At 37.0% G+C, this 16,316-nt stretch overlaps 1 protein-coding gene across 2 annotated transcripts; it reads right to left on the bottom strand.

Moving 5' to 3' along the window:
• Positions 1-57: 57 nt before the first annotated feature.
• On the bottom strand, positions 58-11,650 carry LOC103458736 (thrombospondin-type laminin G domain and EAR repeat-containing protein-like). 2 transcript variants are annotated; one of them, XM_081603436.1, is made up of 14 exons: positions 11,042-11,650; positions 10,731-10,948; positions 9,367-9,590; positions 8,716-9,023; positions 7,460-7,550; positions 7,207-7,363; positions 6,986-7,117; positions 6,845-6,915; positions 6,610-6,771; positions 6,292-6,499; positions 5,575-5,807; positions 2,617-2,795; positions 2,376-2,477; positions 58-1,734 (listed from the first exon to the last, which is right to left on the bottom strand). In XM_081603436.1, exons 2-14 carry the CDS (start codon positions 10,813-10,815, stop codon positions 1,581-1,583), a joined length of 2,106 nt encoding a protein of 701 aa, XP_081459562.1. In that variant the 5' UTR covers positions 10,816-10,948; positions 11,042-11,650; the 3' UTR covers positions 58-1,580. The 2 variants fall into 2 exon arrangements, with proteins under 2 accessions (XP_081459562.1, XP_008397969.1); XM_008399747.3 differs by having other exon boundaries at positions 10,731-11,650.
• Between the last annotated feature and the right edge of the window lie 4,666 nt (positions 11,651-16,316).

Here is a 16,316-nt window from a genome sequence, read left to right as displayed (position 1 = left end):
TTAGTCACAACATTTTTTTTAATTAGTGAATTTTATACAAATTATTACTGGAAAACATTGTTTGTTGTTTTATTTATTTAAATAGAAACACTTGCTTTAATTCTAACACTGCATTTCCTACAAGATCGTTTCGCACAGGCATTCTGGCTCTTGTAGTCTTTCATCAACTAAGCATGACAATGGATAACTTACATGAATCATGTGCTGGCAATTAAAAGCTCAGTTTTGTACAACAGTAAAAGCACAATGTCACCTAAAAAAAAAGACTAAATAGAAAAAGAAAATTTAAGTACATCAAAGACATAGGCCATTTACCATCTGACATTGTTAGGACAAAATGTCTGAGATTCAGTTTCATTTTTAATGCAGTCAGAGGCAAAATGAAACAGCAGTTCAGTCTATAACAGCATAATAAACCGCAGCTTAACAAATACAAAGAAAAGCACACTAACAAGTGTGCTTTATTTATTTGTGTTTTGTATTAAAAAAGTATCCCCTAATTACATTTGTTGACTTTTAATCTCTTTTTTTTTGCATCTGTATTTTCATATACATAAAATAACGTCAAAACACAAACATAACTTTTCTCAAAAAAGCTAAAAATAAAAAAATATACAATTGAAACATTTAAGTTTGTTATATTTAAATATATTACAAACATTTTTTACATCTGTAAAAGTCTCAATAGATTGTCTCATGCAGGCAATAACTATATGTAGAAATTTAAATTGTAAATATTTGTTATGCATGCCAAAAATATATATTCTTTGATATATGTTGCAACACGTATAAATAGAGGAAAATATATAGTTATTAAAGTTGTGGTTCGAAATGTTATTACAAGGCAGGACATTATGATATTCATCTCATGATCATGTTGTGATATGTCTTTATTCTACAGACATATCTCACCAAATTAACCTCCTTGTGACAAGCACTCAAGGTTAGTTTTTGTTTTCTGCAGCTGCTCACCGTCTCTCCACTGTTTAAAATTTCATGTCCTTGGTATAAAACTGTTTTGTTGACTGCCTGTTGACAGGGCCAACTTTGACTCCTTTTAAAATTGTGAAAATAAACCCAACTGAGTGATTATCACCAAACATTTTCTGATGAGAAAATTCCCACTTATTTTTGACTTGTTGACATTTATTGTTTCCACGTCAAAATTCAGCATACTAGTTATTTAAGTTTAATTAATTTTTCCTATGTTTTTCACATTTGTCTGGGAACTCCACTGAGTTAGCAACCACACATTTTAAATACAAATATGGCACGAAATAATGTAAAATATAAAATCTCTTACAAAAAAGAAAGGTAGTAATATTTTTGGGGGGTTTAATTGTATTTGTCACACATAAAACATCCACATCATGGCTACAAGTATTTGTGAGTTATGAAGAGATATAGGATACTGGTTAAGGCCTCTGTGAAGTTCTTTCAAATATAATTTTATTAAAATATTTGACAGTTAAATTATGTCTTTAAGTTCTCTCAGTATACAAAAATATAAAACTATTCACAGGACCACAACCTGTATAGCACAAAACTGAAAACGCAAAGCCATGTGCACACTTTGTCGTCTAGTAGGTTTTGAGCTTGAAAACTTTGGAGAGAGGCGCTTTGGCACTGGAGTAGATCAGAAAGGATTCTCCATTAGAGCTGAAAAACTCCCAGTCACTGCACCCAATGGTTGGGAGCCAATGAACGGGAACAAATCCTTCATATCCCTGCCACCTGTAAGCGGAAAAAAAGAAATCATTATGTGCATATTAAACGCTGCTTCCTGTGTTCTTTGACCTTTTTATGTTAATTCAAGGTACAACTACAAACTTTAGTGTGTTTTATTTGGATTATACCTACAAAAAAATAGTAGTGCATAGTTGTGAGTGGGAAGGAAAATTATTTTTTAAAATTTCAACAGATAAAATCTTGAAAGTGAGGAGTACATTTGTATTCAACCTCATTTACTCTGATGGTGCTAAATAAAGCCCAGCAGAAACAATTTTCTTCAGGAATCTTGTTAAATCGTTATCTCTATTAAAAATTTAAAAGCTTGTATAATTTTCCTTCGGCTTCAATGCAACGTGCTAGTTTACGTTGATCTATCACATAAAATCCCAATAAAAAAATTAAAAAACACCCTAAAGTTTGTGGTTGTAATGTGAAAAAAAAATCACATTAAAGGAAGCACTGATACAAAAAAATGGAATAGGTTTAAGTGTTAAAAATTCCTTTTCATGTCAAAAATAGCAGTATTTTGCATAATGCATGTACAAGTGTTTCTTTCTAAAATGATTTTACGAAAGATACCCCATGGCAATAAGGGTTGACGAAAGACATCACACAGGGTGGGGACTTGTTGACAGGTTGAATACCTGTAAAGAATGCTGTTGAGAGAGTAGGATTCCCCATTATAGGAGTTAGCAACAACCAAGAAATATTCTTCCCCGAGGCTGAAGAACTCCCAATCCACTGCACTGGAAAGGAAAAAGATTGTTAGGTATAGCGGTGATAAATTGAAATGACTGCAAATATCTTTTACCACAAAAATTATTTAAAAAGTCTGTGTTTGTACATGCACCTCACAGACAGAATCTGCAAAATTCACGTGAATACCTGTAGGTAACAATGTCCTGGAAGCGAACAAATATCCTTCCACTCATGTCCAGCTCATAGATGGTTGAGTTGATGGTGTACTGGCTGGGTCCGTTACCCTGGAGTCTGTGTCCATTGGCCACAACCAGAAATACTCTGCTGCCAATCTGGAACATTTCCCAGTCTGTGGCGCAGAATGTCTACAGTTGCAGAAAGTCACACGATCAGTCAAATATTTCATATGGGATCCATTTAAACCCACAATCATTCATAGTCCTAGAAGATTTTAATTTAAAATTACTTTAATTCAACAAGTGTGGCTTTAGTAGAAAATTAGACAAAACATGAGATAAACATAAATAATTAAAATATATTTGATTTTACTTGCATTTTAATTTAAAAGTGTCATGTAAGAAAAAAATGCATACCTTTCTTCACAATCAGTGGGGAAATCTTTTTTGGTATTTCAGAAATCACACCCTTCTTTTAATTGCTTTCCAGCAGAGCCACTCATTAGGAAACATCATGCAGTCAAATGCTGGTTAAGTTACATTTGGCAGGAATGTGAATATTTTTCTGCGTTTAACTGTATGTGAATAAGTGTAAAAGTGCAAACAGAGATTTAAGTTGTAAATAACATAATAAATCTCTCTTTGAAACTATTTGTTTCAGTTTATACTGGAGTAGTCTAGGTTGATGTAGACAAATGGGTTTCACAACCAAAATCAATGAAAACAGGGTGTAAAATAATGTTGCATTGGGAGCATGAGAAAAGATGTCAATGCGTACAGAATATGAGTAGGAAGTGGCAAGTTAAACAGATAAACGGGAGCAGATAACAGTAATAAAAGTGAAGATAACTTTATATTTCTTCTGAAGTTCAAAAGTGGATCTGGGCATGACTCTGAACCCAACTAAATCCTGGTCCAGTTGCAAAGGGACATTGCACACTGTGCTTGCACAGCACTGATTTAATAGGATATAAACCATCAGAAACACAAATAAATTTACCACTCGCAGAAGCCATATTGACTTTCTTATTTAGATTTCTCACTGCGAGGGAACGTCCCGGTCCATGCATGTTTTGGTCATTTGACATATTCGTCAGAAAACACTTCAGTTTCATTTTTAAAAAAATACAAAATATTACCAAAAAAACTATTTTTTTGTTGTTGTGTTCAGTAATGGACAAGTGTAAATTTCAAATTGGTTTAATTTTCTTTGCATGTTTGAAATAATAAAATCAAAATAACTGCCAAAGAGGAATAGAAAAAAAAAAAAATATATATATATATATATATATATTTTTTTTTTTATTTTTTTATTTTTTTTAATTAATTCAAATTCAATTCAATTCAAATTCAAAAATACTTCATTAATCCCAAAAGGAAATTAAATAATTAAATAATTCCCGGGATGTACCCAATTCTGAAACAAATCATATAGAATGACTACAGGGGGCGCTTTTTCTTCTGTACATTTGAAAAGTTTTGTCCCAGTTATTTTTTCACAAATAACATATATAGATGAACAATATCTTAAAATCATATAGATGCTGATAACATCCTTATTGCTATGCTTTACAGGCAGCGGCATCATCAGGAGTATTTTGTTTATTTAGTTATGTTTATTTAGTTGTTTTTTTAAAGGGTTTCTGATGAGAAAATTCCCACTTATTTTTGACTTGCAATCTAGAAATTCCAACGTTTTGACAAAAGAATCTAAAGAATTAGAAATTTTGTTGCCAGTTGTTTTAGTGGCTTTTGATGTGGGCAATTTGGCTCGTCGTGTAGATTATTTTAAAGTTTTTCAAGCGTCCAGAACCAATTAGACTCAATTTGAGTCAAGCATGACAATGGTAATACACAGAATGATAAAAACCTAAATAAATTATTATACACTTATTAACGTTTCTCTCAAACACAGTTGGTTTTGGTGGCTCTTTAACTGAGTGGAAATTTAAAAAAATATGGTAATAGGAAGGCCTCCAGTTATACAAGAACCAACATCTCTTGTTCTTGAAAGTTGAAGAACCACTGTTAATTTAAAACTCATTACTTGGTGACGCAAACTTTTTTCAGTTCTTAAATCTAAAAAAAGTTTTGTCTCTCTATTTTATAAATCATATTAGCAGATGAGCTCGCAAGAAATAACTTATCTGACTATGGAGGGATACTGGTCAGCAAATAACTGGACTGAAAATAAGCAAAAACATCTAAACTCAAGAGAATCTTTTTCATGACCATTAAAAATGTTTCATATTTACATGCAAGCAGGTTTTGCACACTGCTACATGTGAGTAAAGATGTACATAGCAGTAAATGGATGTGTGTAGCTAAACCGTAATGGAACTAAATGACATTACAACAGTGAGTAATGCTTATTTAAAATGTATCTACCGTCTTCTCATGTACGAGCCAACAGATTGCGTCATGAAGCTTCACTGTTTGTGCAGCCAAGAGATATCAGAACTCTCACGTTTCTCTGATGATTTCAGGTAATTTATTACTACCAGCCCCAAGGGGTTCTCACGAATCCCCTTCCACCCCCACAACCTCTGGAGTTCCCCTTTAATTACAAATCTCTCTGTGTTTTCTCGCGTGGCAATCAATGTGTCAACACAGTCACATCAGCTGCAGCCAGATTCAAATAAAATTGTTCATATCAGTTACAAAGCACTTCCATCAGTCAGGCAAATCATGCAAAACCACATCATATGTGTTTACCTCTATCTTGATCATTTTACTTCCTTCCATCCTTCCCAAGTCTTTTCCTTTTATCGTTTTATTATTCCGTCCCGACAGGATCTTTATGTTATCATATATGAGATATATCAGGTGAAATCAACCCCCTACCAAAATGCTGCCTTCAAGTGCCATCAACTTTTCACAGTGGTTCGATCGGCAGTGGTACTGTAATCAGATATGAGCCATGTTGTCGGCACCATTTTTGATGCAACTGTTCTTCTTATCAACACACCTTGATTGTCTGGAACACTTGAAATTTCCCATCGATCCAAACGTAGATGACCGAGTCCAGAGAAGTGGTCACACCATCGAAAGCATTTGCAACCACCAGGAAGTGGTACGGTCCAACTTTGAAGAACTCCCAGTCGTAGGCCCCCGATGTGACCAGCGTCTGGTGAACCTCAAAAGACTTTGTCGATCTGTTCCACTTGTAGATCACGCTGTTGATGGTGTGGTTGTTGTTTCCTGAAAGGAGTAACAGTAAGAGTAAGACTCGGGTTTTATTCAGCATCGCCAAAAAGCTGCGAGGCACTGAAACACGGACCAGTCATACGATGTTCGCCTTCTGACAGAAATGTTTTTCTTCTTACACACTTACATGTTAAAGATCATTAACAAGATAAATATAACCCAAGTATATACAAAAGTAGTTTTCAAATTCTAATTATGCTAATTAGGGGAAATAAGCTTTGTGTCTTTTTTTTAGATTGGGACATGATGTTTTTCTTTCTTAATGTCAGAATTGTTTTGTTTAAATTATTTATTGATCCTGCAAATCCGTCGGTAAAAAAGTGGTTAATCAATTAATCCACACTTTAACAATAGAGTACTGTTTTCTGTATTTATTTGGATTATCCATCTGATATTAAAGTCTGTTGAATGATCTGAAATATTTAAGAATGATCAGAAAAAAGCAGCCATATTTTTGAGTGGCAGTGTAATTGTTTACCCATTCTGTGATTGGCCACAGCAAGATAAGTCTGTTCATTAATGTTGAAAGCCTCCCAGTCTCGAGCGCAGTAGGTCTGCAGAGTCTGGAACCGCACAAACCGTTTTCTTCTTTTGCTCCATTTATAAATGACGGAGAAGTCAGATTCAGACTGTTTGTCTACAGACTTGTTTGTTTCAGTCCCAGAATTAGACACTACCAGATATGCCTACAGGCAAAAACAACAAAACAGAGGTAATGAGAGATTAATATAAGGTTTTCATTTTCAAAAGGTGTTGATTAAAAAAAAAAGAAAAAAGGATGGAATCTCCATAACACCTTTTTCCCTATTTGGAAATGCTTCCAAGACAGAGCGCCGTTAGTGCTGATGTTCTGGTAGAGCCGGAAACCCAAGTTGGTCCAGAGATAAACAGCAGAACCAGAGGCTGAGGATCTGTGGGCCATGGCAGCCATGAGGCCAATGCCTTGTATCTGAAACACCTAAAGATCAGATAAAAATTAGCTCAAAACCAAACAGCGAAGCCGTATCGGAAAAGAAATGGTGGAGAAATACCTCTACATCGTGCGTCTCAGAGCTGGTGGTAAGAACCTGCTGCTCCAAAACGTAGTCCAGTCTTTTATGGTCTGTGAAAATGATTTTGTCAATTGTAACAAAGAGATAAAGTTGCTTGTTGATAGCAGTTGGATACTTTACCCTCCAACACAGTAATCCACGCTGACCCGTCACAGACGTAGAGGCCCTTTTTGAGAGGATTAAACCACAGCTGACCTCGCAGCAACTCAGAACACGGCCTCTCCGCTCCCACCGACGGTCGTCCCGCGGCTCCTGACAGTTTGCGTCGAAGACGGAGCAATCAGCGGTAATTCCCTAAATACTCCCGTCACATTCCCTTGTGAAGCGAATGTACAAATTACCAGAGGAAGTGTCATGAATCTCATTCTGCCTCCTCCTGACAGGCAGGTCTAAGAGCAGCGGTGGAACCGACAAAGCTGCAAGCCGGGGGTCAGAAGACGGGCAGAGTTGATTGGAGGCGTCTGAGTTCGGCACGAGAACCAGTTGTCGCATCAAGCCCTGAACATGTGGCAACAGATGAGATACTCGTCAGGAAGTGGTCGGGATGCTATTAAATGACCTCGGAACTGAATCGCAATTTGAAACTCAACTCACTGAAAACAAGCCCTTCCATCTTCCCCGACTGCCAATGTGGAATCTGGATGCCTGGATGTTAAGATCTGAAGGGAAAGCCCTGGAGGGAACACTGTTTGCAATAAAAGACAATTATCCTAAACAGCCAATAAACACTGCCTTCCAAAGGTATGCATAACCCTTGGTTGTTTTGGGGTTTTTGCTTTTTTTTTTTTTACAGTCAACGCACTTTTCTCAAAACATTTCCTTCATAAACTCACAAAGACAAAGTCGTCTCTGATCTGCTTCTGGTCATTCATAAATCAACTGGACTTGCCGACATCCGATGCAGCTCTGAACGCTCAAAACTAAAGCAGGCAGTGCAAAACACATGGAGATTCCTAAAGAGCACCTTCATTCTGGGTTGAATGTTTGGTGAAGTGTCATGGTTGCGAGTATTTTGTGTAATATCTGTGAGTTTCACACACAAAGAAAACAAAATTCTTCTTTGTGGAAAAGAAGATTGGGTGAAGAGCAACTTGATTATCAGTTTTCAAGTCTTTCTGCAGATGCTCAATTCTGCTTAGGTGTAGACTTTGACTGGGCCATGGGTATTATTTCAACTATAACATTTCATTGGCTAAATCTGTGGGGTAGTTCTCCTGGAAGCTGAAACTCCAACATGTAGTAATCAATTTCATATTTAGTTAACAACTTATGTTATTTGGTTGCACTTGATTTTATTTAGGATTACAATGATAGAGAGAGAATTAAGGGGTGAAGGGTAAATAAAAATGCACACCACACTTTTCAGTTTTTCCATTGCGAAAACAAATTTGGGATCCATGTTTCTCTTTTCTTCCGCTTCAGAATTATGCTCCGCTTTGTACTAATCTTATCAAATTCTAACAAAATACAAAGAAGTTCATTTCTGTAAAATGTTTACAAAGTATAATGTTTCAAACATCGAAGGTGACTTTTAATTTGAAAGTAAGATGAATTTCCTCCAACCGAAGTAACTTTCTTAAATTTCAGACTGAAAAACAAGAACTTGAAACCTGAACTGTTCTGATGGTTATAGAGATTGCACCCTGCTGTACCTCAGAGGAAGTTTCTTCTCAAAACCATCTGTCACTTTACTGCCAGGATGTCATGATATGACTGCAGGGTGCAAATACATTTTACATTACAGCAAGAGCATTTTATTGTGGTGAGGCATCCAGGATCTGACAGGTAAATAGGAAAGGGCGATGAATGATGGACAGGAAAAAAGGCAAAAAAGAGAGAGCTGATCTTACCTTTCCAGCGGCGGGTTGCAGTCCACCGTCAGCTTCCTGCGGTGAACGCCGACGACTAAAACCAGTGTGTGCCACTGGTTGGGAGTCAGACGGATGCCTTGGAAGTTCCAGTGCTCTGCTGCTTTCCGATGGCCGTTGAAAACAAAATGCAGGCTATTTTGGGATAACTTTAGTCCAAGGATGATCCCTGCATGTTTCTCATCTCTCTTGGTTTCCTTCGTCCTCGGGGGCTGCTCGTCTTCTTTCTCCTCCAGTGCAACGGTCTCCACGTTACTTGGTCCCATCAGAGAGAAGATGTACTCGTCTCGCTGCAGGAAAGAGAGTAAATTCCCTCAAGACTAAACAAATTTGGCTATGGAAAAATGTAAAGGATACATTAAATAAATATTAATCAATATAAATAACATTCAAGTAAATATTATTTATATATTAGTATATATAAATAATATGCTAAATATAAATAATATTTAGCATATTAAATAAATAGTACTAGATAATATATTACTTATTACTTATTTAATAAAATACTAATTAGATATTTAATAAAATATAAAATGTATATTTTATTTACTTAGAATAAATAAAATATTTATTTGCAAAGCATACTTCTTGTCTTGTGTCAGAGATCCATCACCTCTGACAGATGCTTACCTTGGGTGCAAAGCGATTCACTTTCACTGTAACAACAATGGAAAACTCTTTGGGGAAAAGGTCACAGTTCACCAAGAGCTGGGAAGCGGGGAAGCTCATAGACGCATCGGGGCTGAGAAACTGGACACCCCTCGCCCCAGCCGCCTGCTTCACCCGCGCCCCGGGGACCACTCTGGAGGTGTCCCTCTCCAGAACAAAAGACAGAAGATCCAAGGGGAGCAACTCTGAGGACAGCAGACAGATAGAGAAGCCAGAACGGCGGTCAGCGCTGTGCTATGAATGCCTGGAGATTCTGCAAAAATGAAGCTCAGAAATAGATTGAGAATCCTCACACTTCTTAATATGAGTCTAAGGTAAAACCAATTAGAGACGCAAAATATACAGGCATAAATTGTTTCTCCAACTTCTATCCAATGACTTTCCTCCTGGACTGTTTGCATTGAGCTTCAATCATCTTCTCACTAATTATATCAACAGAAACTGTCCACTTTGGAGTCACATCTTTTCCGGAGTCAAATTATGAATTTCTTTTTGGTACTTAAATATGCTCTACTTTTTCATTTTAGAATACTTTGACATGTGAAATCTGAACTGGATTATTCCAGAGTAAATCAAACTGTGTGATTTTTGATCATGTAAATTTTGTAAAGTAAATAAATAAACATGTAAAAATACATTGAGAATATAGTTGTGTTCTTTTACATGTCTGGTTAAAGCCCAGTCTTTGAGAGTACACAGCCCCTTCCAGATCCTCCTAAAAAGTGGCAAAAAAGTTCAACTAATTATGAACTACTTTACACTGAGTCTATTAAATAAAATCCCAATAAAATACATATATTGTAACTTGTCAGAAGTGTAAAAGACAGCATTAACACCTTTGCAAGACCCTGTATTGAAAAGGAAAAACAATCAGGATGACTGGAAAGTAATAGATACATTATATACATTATTTTTTACAAGGGTTGTTACTATAACAAGATACTTCACTCAAAAGCTGGACTGGCAGAGGAGAAACACTTAAAGATTGATGAGATGTCAGTTGAATGTTTATCCTGTAAACCCTAATATCCTGATGTGTATTGAAATGCAACTGAACCCTAACCCCATGCAATGCCTGTACTTGTTTGTGGATGTTCACACTAACACACACACACACGTACACGCAAGCACTCCCAGTAAGCAGACGCAGACAGTTGGAATTATCCAGAAGAATTTTAGCTGCAGGGCCTTCCCAGCTTTTGGATGGAGCCATAAACAATCCACTGGGTAATCATTAACAGGACCACTTATACTGAGCTAAGACGAGGTGATATCTCGTAAAGTTTAGAACCAAACAGATAACAGCAAATAAAACGCTCTCCTACCTGTGCACTGTCTCCATGCGTCTGTCGTCGTCTCTGTGACCCTGGAAGCCCAGAGGAGGAGCAGTATGAGTATCTGCATCGACATTGTGAAAAGCGGTCCGCTTCAGTTGCCAACTAACAGGAGCGTCTCCATGGCCGGGGTCGTGTTCAGTTTGTTCCTCCTCCCTTGGTCTTTAGCTCGAACGATGATCCATGAAAGGAAACCGTGCATCCTTCATCTTGATCCCGGGTAAGAAAGAATATGTTCAAACTTGGAGTCTTTCTGAGTATCTACTTGATCACACGTCGTACTTAAGCAGCATGAAAGGTACCTGTGTGTGCTGAATCAAATCCACCCCTCTGTGAAGGGAATCCTGCACCTGCAGCTCCTTTTAAACACCGGAGCCATGCAAATCACTAACCGGCCTGTCACTCATCCTCCCTCGACCGCAAATTTGGTAACACACACCGCCAGAGGGCTGAGCTGCCTCACTTTATTTTGTACATTTGTGCTTACAGCACACTGACACAGATCGGTAGGCAGGGAAACACAACTTCTGTGTGCAAGCAAATGCAAAATGTCAGTCAAATGGGAAAAAGAATTTGTCTTTCTTTACTCTGCCCATCTTTGTTGTGCTGTTGTTAGGCTTTGTCCCACTTGTATTCAGACCTCTTTACTCTCTGACCTCCTAAGTAAAATCCATAGAAACAACCGGCTTCTGAGATCGCACCAAATATTTGTAAGAAGGAACTCTTGTGAGATGAAGAAAAAACTAAGCTTTTCAATACTGATGAACTGCAGTTGCAATTTAGTTAAACATTTCACGAATCAAAGTCACACCACAGTGCGATCTGTATCCATCTGTATCCCGTTGAACAGTCATTCTTCCTGCGAGACAGGACAGGGCTGTTAAGGAACAGAAACAATCCCAGTACAACGCCCTAACTCATAAGTTTCCTTATTCCTGGTTCCCTAACTCATAAGTTTCCTTATTCCTGGTTTGACTCATCAATCGCAGCAACGATCTTATCGCTGTTCCAGCTCAGCTGAGTTAGACAGGCCCATTTATCAAACATCTGGGATTTTAAATAGAGGTTACGAAGAACCAAATTTAACTGGGCTAAAACAATGTAATACTTATCACTTGGTTTAATCTTTTCCTTAAAGTCTCCCAGGCTTTGTGAATTGTAATTTGCATGTTTTTTGGTTTTCGTTTGGTATTCTCAGAATTGCATCATCATTAGATTTAATCAGTATTTATGTTTTGCCTTGGATTTGTTTTTTTTTTTTGTTGTTTTGTTTAAATAATCATCAGGTATGTAATGTGAAGCTTTGTTTGTCTGTAATTAGTTTTTCAGTATTGAAGTCTGAAAAGTACTTAAGTATATAACATAATTGTTACAACAGATAGTCATGAATGGATAAAACTGTTGTATGGTGTGCTGGATATTTTTTAATCATCACGATATTTTTATATTTACTTGTAATAGCTGAAAAGCCGTGATAAAGGCCTCAAAGTTTTGCAACTACAGCTTTAAAGCAGCTGAAACTGTTCCTGACGGGTTTTGTTGGCATGCTTCAGTGCTGCCACCTCGTGGTCATTGCTTCATAGTCTCACATGAGCGACAGTCTGCCGTTTATGAATTATAACCCTCTTAATGTCAGACGTGTTCATGCCAAATAGATCTTTTTTTTAGATTGTCACTTTGAAATTACCAAAAGCATTGTGTAGTGACTGACTGCACCTGTCCCCTTTTTTATAACAACTTTAATTTTCTTTAGCAAGCAGAGACGTACAGGTGGAGTGAAATTATGTTTTTGAGTGTAAAAAAAAAAAAAAAAAGGCTTTAGAGACAAAAAAGAAAAAGCACCAGTCACATTCAGTCTGAACTGATGTGATTGTAATAAGATTGAAGGATTCCAGCTTTTGGGATATTATAGGAAAGATCAACACAAACCTGTGCTGATTGTGCATGGCTGAAATTTTTACATCGTTGGTTCAAATAATATGCAAAGTGTGGGGTGTGCAAAGATACATATTGCGTTTCTCCCGCTCACTGCAAAGCAAAGTCAGTCATACTGGGTGCCTTCTGCAAACGTCACATTTCAAATCTTGACACATACTTTCACTTCAGTTTAGGTAAGTGCTTTAACTGGGCCGTTTTAACAGACAAATATGTACGTTGATGTTTACTGTCCTGCTGGAGGATGAACCTGCCTCCTAATCTCAAGTTTTCGTCCAGCACATATCACTGTATTCATTTACCATCCACATCAACTTGGACCAGCTTTCCTCCAAGGAAAAGCATTGCAACTGAATGATACCGCCACTACCGTACTTCACTGAGATTATCTCATCTAATCAGACCACTTAATTTGTTTTGTCCACAGCATGGATTGTGGCAGACTGTGAATAGTACCCTCATTCAATTTACATACAGGAGACTTAAAGGGAATGGAGACACTGGATTTTATTTAGAGGTACTCAGGTAAAGGGGGCTGAATGTGAAAATCCACTTTTTTTATTTGTAAAATCCCAATTGAGAGTGTTGAAGTTAGTGGTCATAATTAGAGATGTGCCGATCAGGTTTTTTCCTGCCGATACTGATACCGATCACCCATGAGGGCCGATCACTGATACCGATCACCGATACCGATCACATAATTATATTATTTTTTTATTATAAACACTACCGGTTACATTATGTGGAAAAAGGAACCATGAATTCACCTTAATTTAGACAAAAACTTGTTTTTAATCACTTTTTCCAAGAAGAAAACTAAACAAAACAGGCATTGTGCAAATTGTACTGCTATTGATAATACTATATTTAACAGACTGATAACATATGAAGGCTCTGAAGAGGCTAAATAATGCAAAGAGCCAAAATAAAACCTCTCAACATTTCCAAAAAAATTCAAGTATAAAACTTAACATTCAAAGGCAAATACAGGTTCCATTACAATAAACAATCCAGAGTTACTGAATGAAAACTTCCTGATAGCATAGCGGCTAGCTGATTACTGCTAGTTCTGAGTGGCTGTTTCTGACTGAGCGGAGTAATTATGCAGAGCAGGGAAGAGATCGATTATTTATTTAGAGATTATCTGTCTCATGTTAGGACAGCGAAAGTTTTAATACGTATGTAAAATGTATTTTTTTTAGGTTAGATGCTGCAGCTTTAAACAGAGGTTTGGTGTGAGAGTCACTACCAGGTGGAGCAGAAGCGGCGCTCCGTCTGAAATATTACTACCTGTAGCACGTAGCAGCGGTTCAACAGCGAGAACAGAACCAGCGTCTTACATCGCAGCTCGAAGACTTAAATTATTTTGCGGGTTATTTGTTTAGCTTTCTGACCAGGCCCATGCAGAGGGCCCATATCTAAAGGGGCAGGTGCTCAAAAAAAAAAGGGGCACATCTAACTGCATTCTAGGACAGAATGCAGTTACTGAATGAAAGCCTCTCAGCTTTCAGAGTTTAATAAACAATGATAAATTACAAAAATGTGAGATATACAATCAAAGCTAACGAACATCTCCATATAGAGCATAACACTATGCCTATGTAAGATATTTTATTAGTAATTTCTTTCTGCAGGTCTATTTTGTTATAGGAAAGTATTGCAATATTCAAACCCGCAATTTACTGCGACAGACTGGCGACCTGTCCAGGGTGTACTATGCCTCTCGCCCAGAACGTTAGCTGGAGATAGGCACCAGCAACCCTCCCGACCCCACTAAGGGACAAGGGTGTAAGAAAATGGATGGGTGGATGGAAACCCGCAATTTAGCAAGATATGTAAATCAGAGCTAGACATAATTTGTCTTTACAGAATTACACTATTAAAAATATAAATAAGGGCACAATGCAACCTTTTAGTGGACTGTAATTATAAAAAAAAAAGACCTGCCTGTTTGCTGCAGTGGAGATGAAGACAGTCCATTCAGGAAAGCAGAGCTGCATCAAACTTTAACCTGGAACTGCAGAAAAAAGAAAAAAACAAAAGCAAATATTGAATTGTTAATGCATGTCACCATGAGAAAAACCTACTGAGTTTTGCTTAAAAAAAACTTTAACCATTTAAATCACATTCGTCTCATGAAGTGCATTTTTTTTTGCAAAAAAAAATTATTTTGCATGTCAGAAATCTTTTCTTAATATTCTAAGCTTTTGTTTGTGACTCAAAGTTTTGCTTGTGATTCTCATATGACGTCTTGAGCAGGGCCTAAAATCGCAACAAAAGATTTCTGATGTGTGCAAATAAAAGTTTATGTTTGGCAAATAACTAAGTTCACAAGACAAAAATTAGTTATTTAATTTAAAAAAGTTTTTTAAACAAAACGATTTGTTTATTTAAAAAGAAATCATTACAATTCCAAAAGATTTGATTACAATTTTATTTTACTTAACTGAAGTTAGTTTTTTTTTCCCCCCCATTGAATAATTGGGAAAACAAATTTAACTTGTTTTCCCAATTATTGGGAAAACAAGTTAAATTGTTTTCCCAAACAATTTAACTTAAAGGTTCGCAGACCCTTTAAGTTTAGGGTCTGTGAACCAGACCCTAAACCTAAAGTCTGGATTGAGGTTTTTTTCCCCTTCATTAATGTCACTTTTATTACATTCATTATATATATCATGGTAATTCAGGGTGAGTTATTTTTAATTCTAAATTAATATCCTTGTTGGACTTTTATTTAAGTGTTATTCTCCTTCAAGATACATTTACCTAACGCCAGAATAAATGAAATGTACATTATGCAGCAAAGGAAATTAGAAGATTGGACATATATCCATTATGGAGATGATCGGTTTTGGACGGGCGATATGCCCCTTATTGCATAAGCGATACTGAAGAATGACTGATATCATTAAAGATACAGGGAAGAAGCTTTTTAGTTATCTTGCTTTGCTAGCAAAGTCGTTAGCTAGCAGCTAGCTAATAGCACACCAACAACAGCCTAATGTCTGTATGATAAAAATAACGAATCGGTAGATAAGAACAGTTTCTCCTCACCTGGCTGTCTCCTTCCGCTCAGTAGTTCATCAGAGAAAGGGAGACGCAGAGGCCTGTCAGTGTCTGTTGTATTTCATTACCTCTCTTCTTAAACCGCGACTCCGAGCTGAAGCAGAAACGAATCTGACAAGTAGCAAGTCTACTCCACTTTATTCAACAAAAACGTTTTTTGTTTTTTTTATTCACCAAAAACTGTTCTGTAATCTGGAACGTTCGCTACGTTTAGCTCCAGTTTAGCCACCTTATCGCACTGCGCGAGAGGCAACTGCGTCATGCGTCACGGGCAAAAGGTCAAAGGTAACAAAGTGACCGGAGGGCTTATGTTGTACAAAAAATAATAAAAACAATTTTAGTACATGTTATGTGTCAGAAGAGGGCTTAGAAAATAATAAAAAATAAAATAAAATACAAATTGACCAAAAGGGCACTTTGGGGCAAGGAGCAAAAAGGGCAGGTGCTCAAGCACCCTCAGCCCCCCCCCCCTTTGCACGTGCCTGCTTCTGACATTCTGACAGTCATGCTAATCCGGGTGTTTGTAGCTGTGCGCTGCTTTACCTGCTATCTGATCCTCCATATGTCTTTTTTACT

This window comes from Poecilia reticulata, chromosome 22 (genome assembly GCF_904066995.2).
Source record: "Poecilia reticulata chromosome 22, P_reticulata-male-v2, whole genome shotgun sequence".
NCBI classification, from domain to species: domain Eukaryota; kingdom Metazoa; phylum Chordata; class Actinopteri; order Cyprinodontiformes; family Poeciliidae; genus Poecilia; species Poecilia reticulata.
This window is presented reverse-complemented; position numbering and strand designations above follow the sequence as displayed.

What these genes read in the sequence shown, in the direction of transcription:
- LOC103458736 (XM_008399747.3), bottom strand. Translation starts at nt 10,815, where the DNA reads ATGTCGATGCAGATACTCATACTGCTCCTCCTCTGGGCTTCCAGGGTC. An exon ending in GATGGAAGGGCTTGTTTTCA is followed by an intron (nt 7,364 to 7,459) that starts GTGAGTTGAGTT and finishes CCACATGTTCAG; the next exon opens with GGCTTGATGCGACAACTGGT. An exon ending in CAGGACATTGTTACCTACAG is followed by an intron (nt 2,478 to 2,616) that starts GTATTCACGTGA and finishes TTTCCTTTCCAG; the next exon opens with TGCAGTGGATTGGGAGTTCT.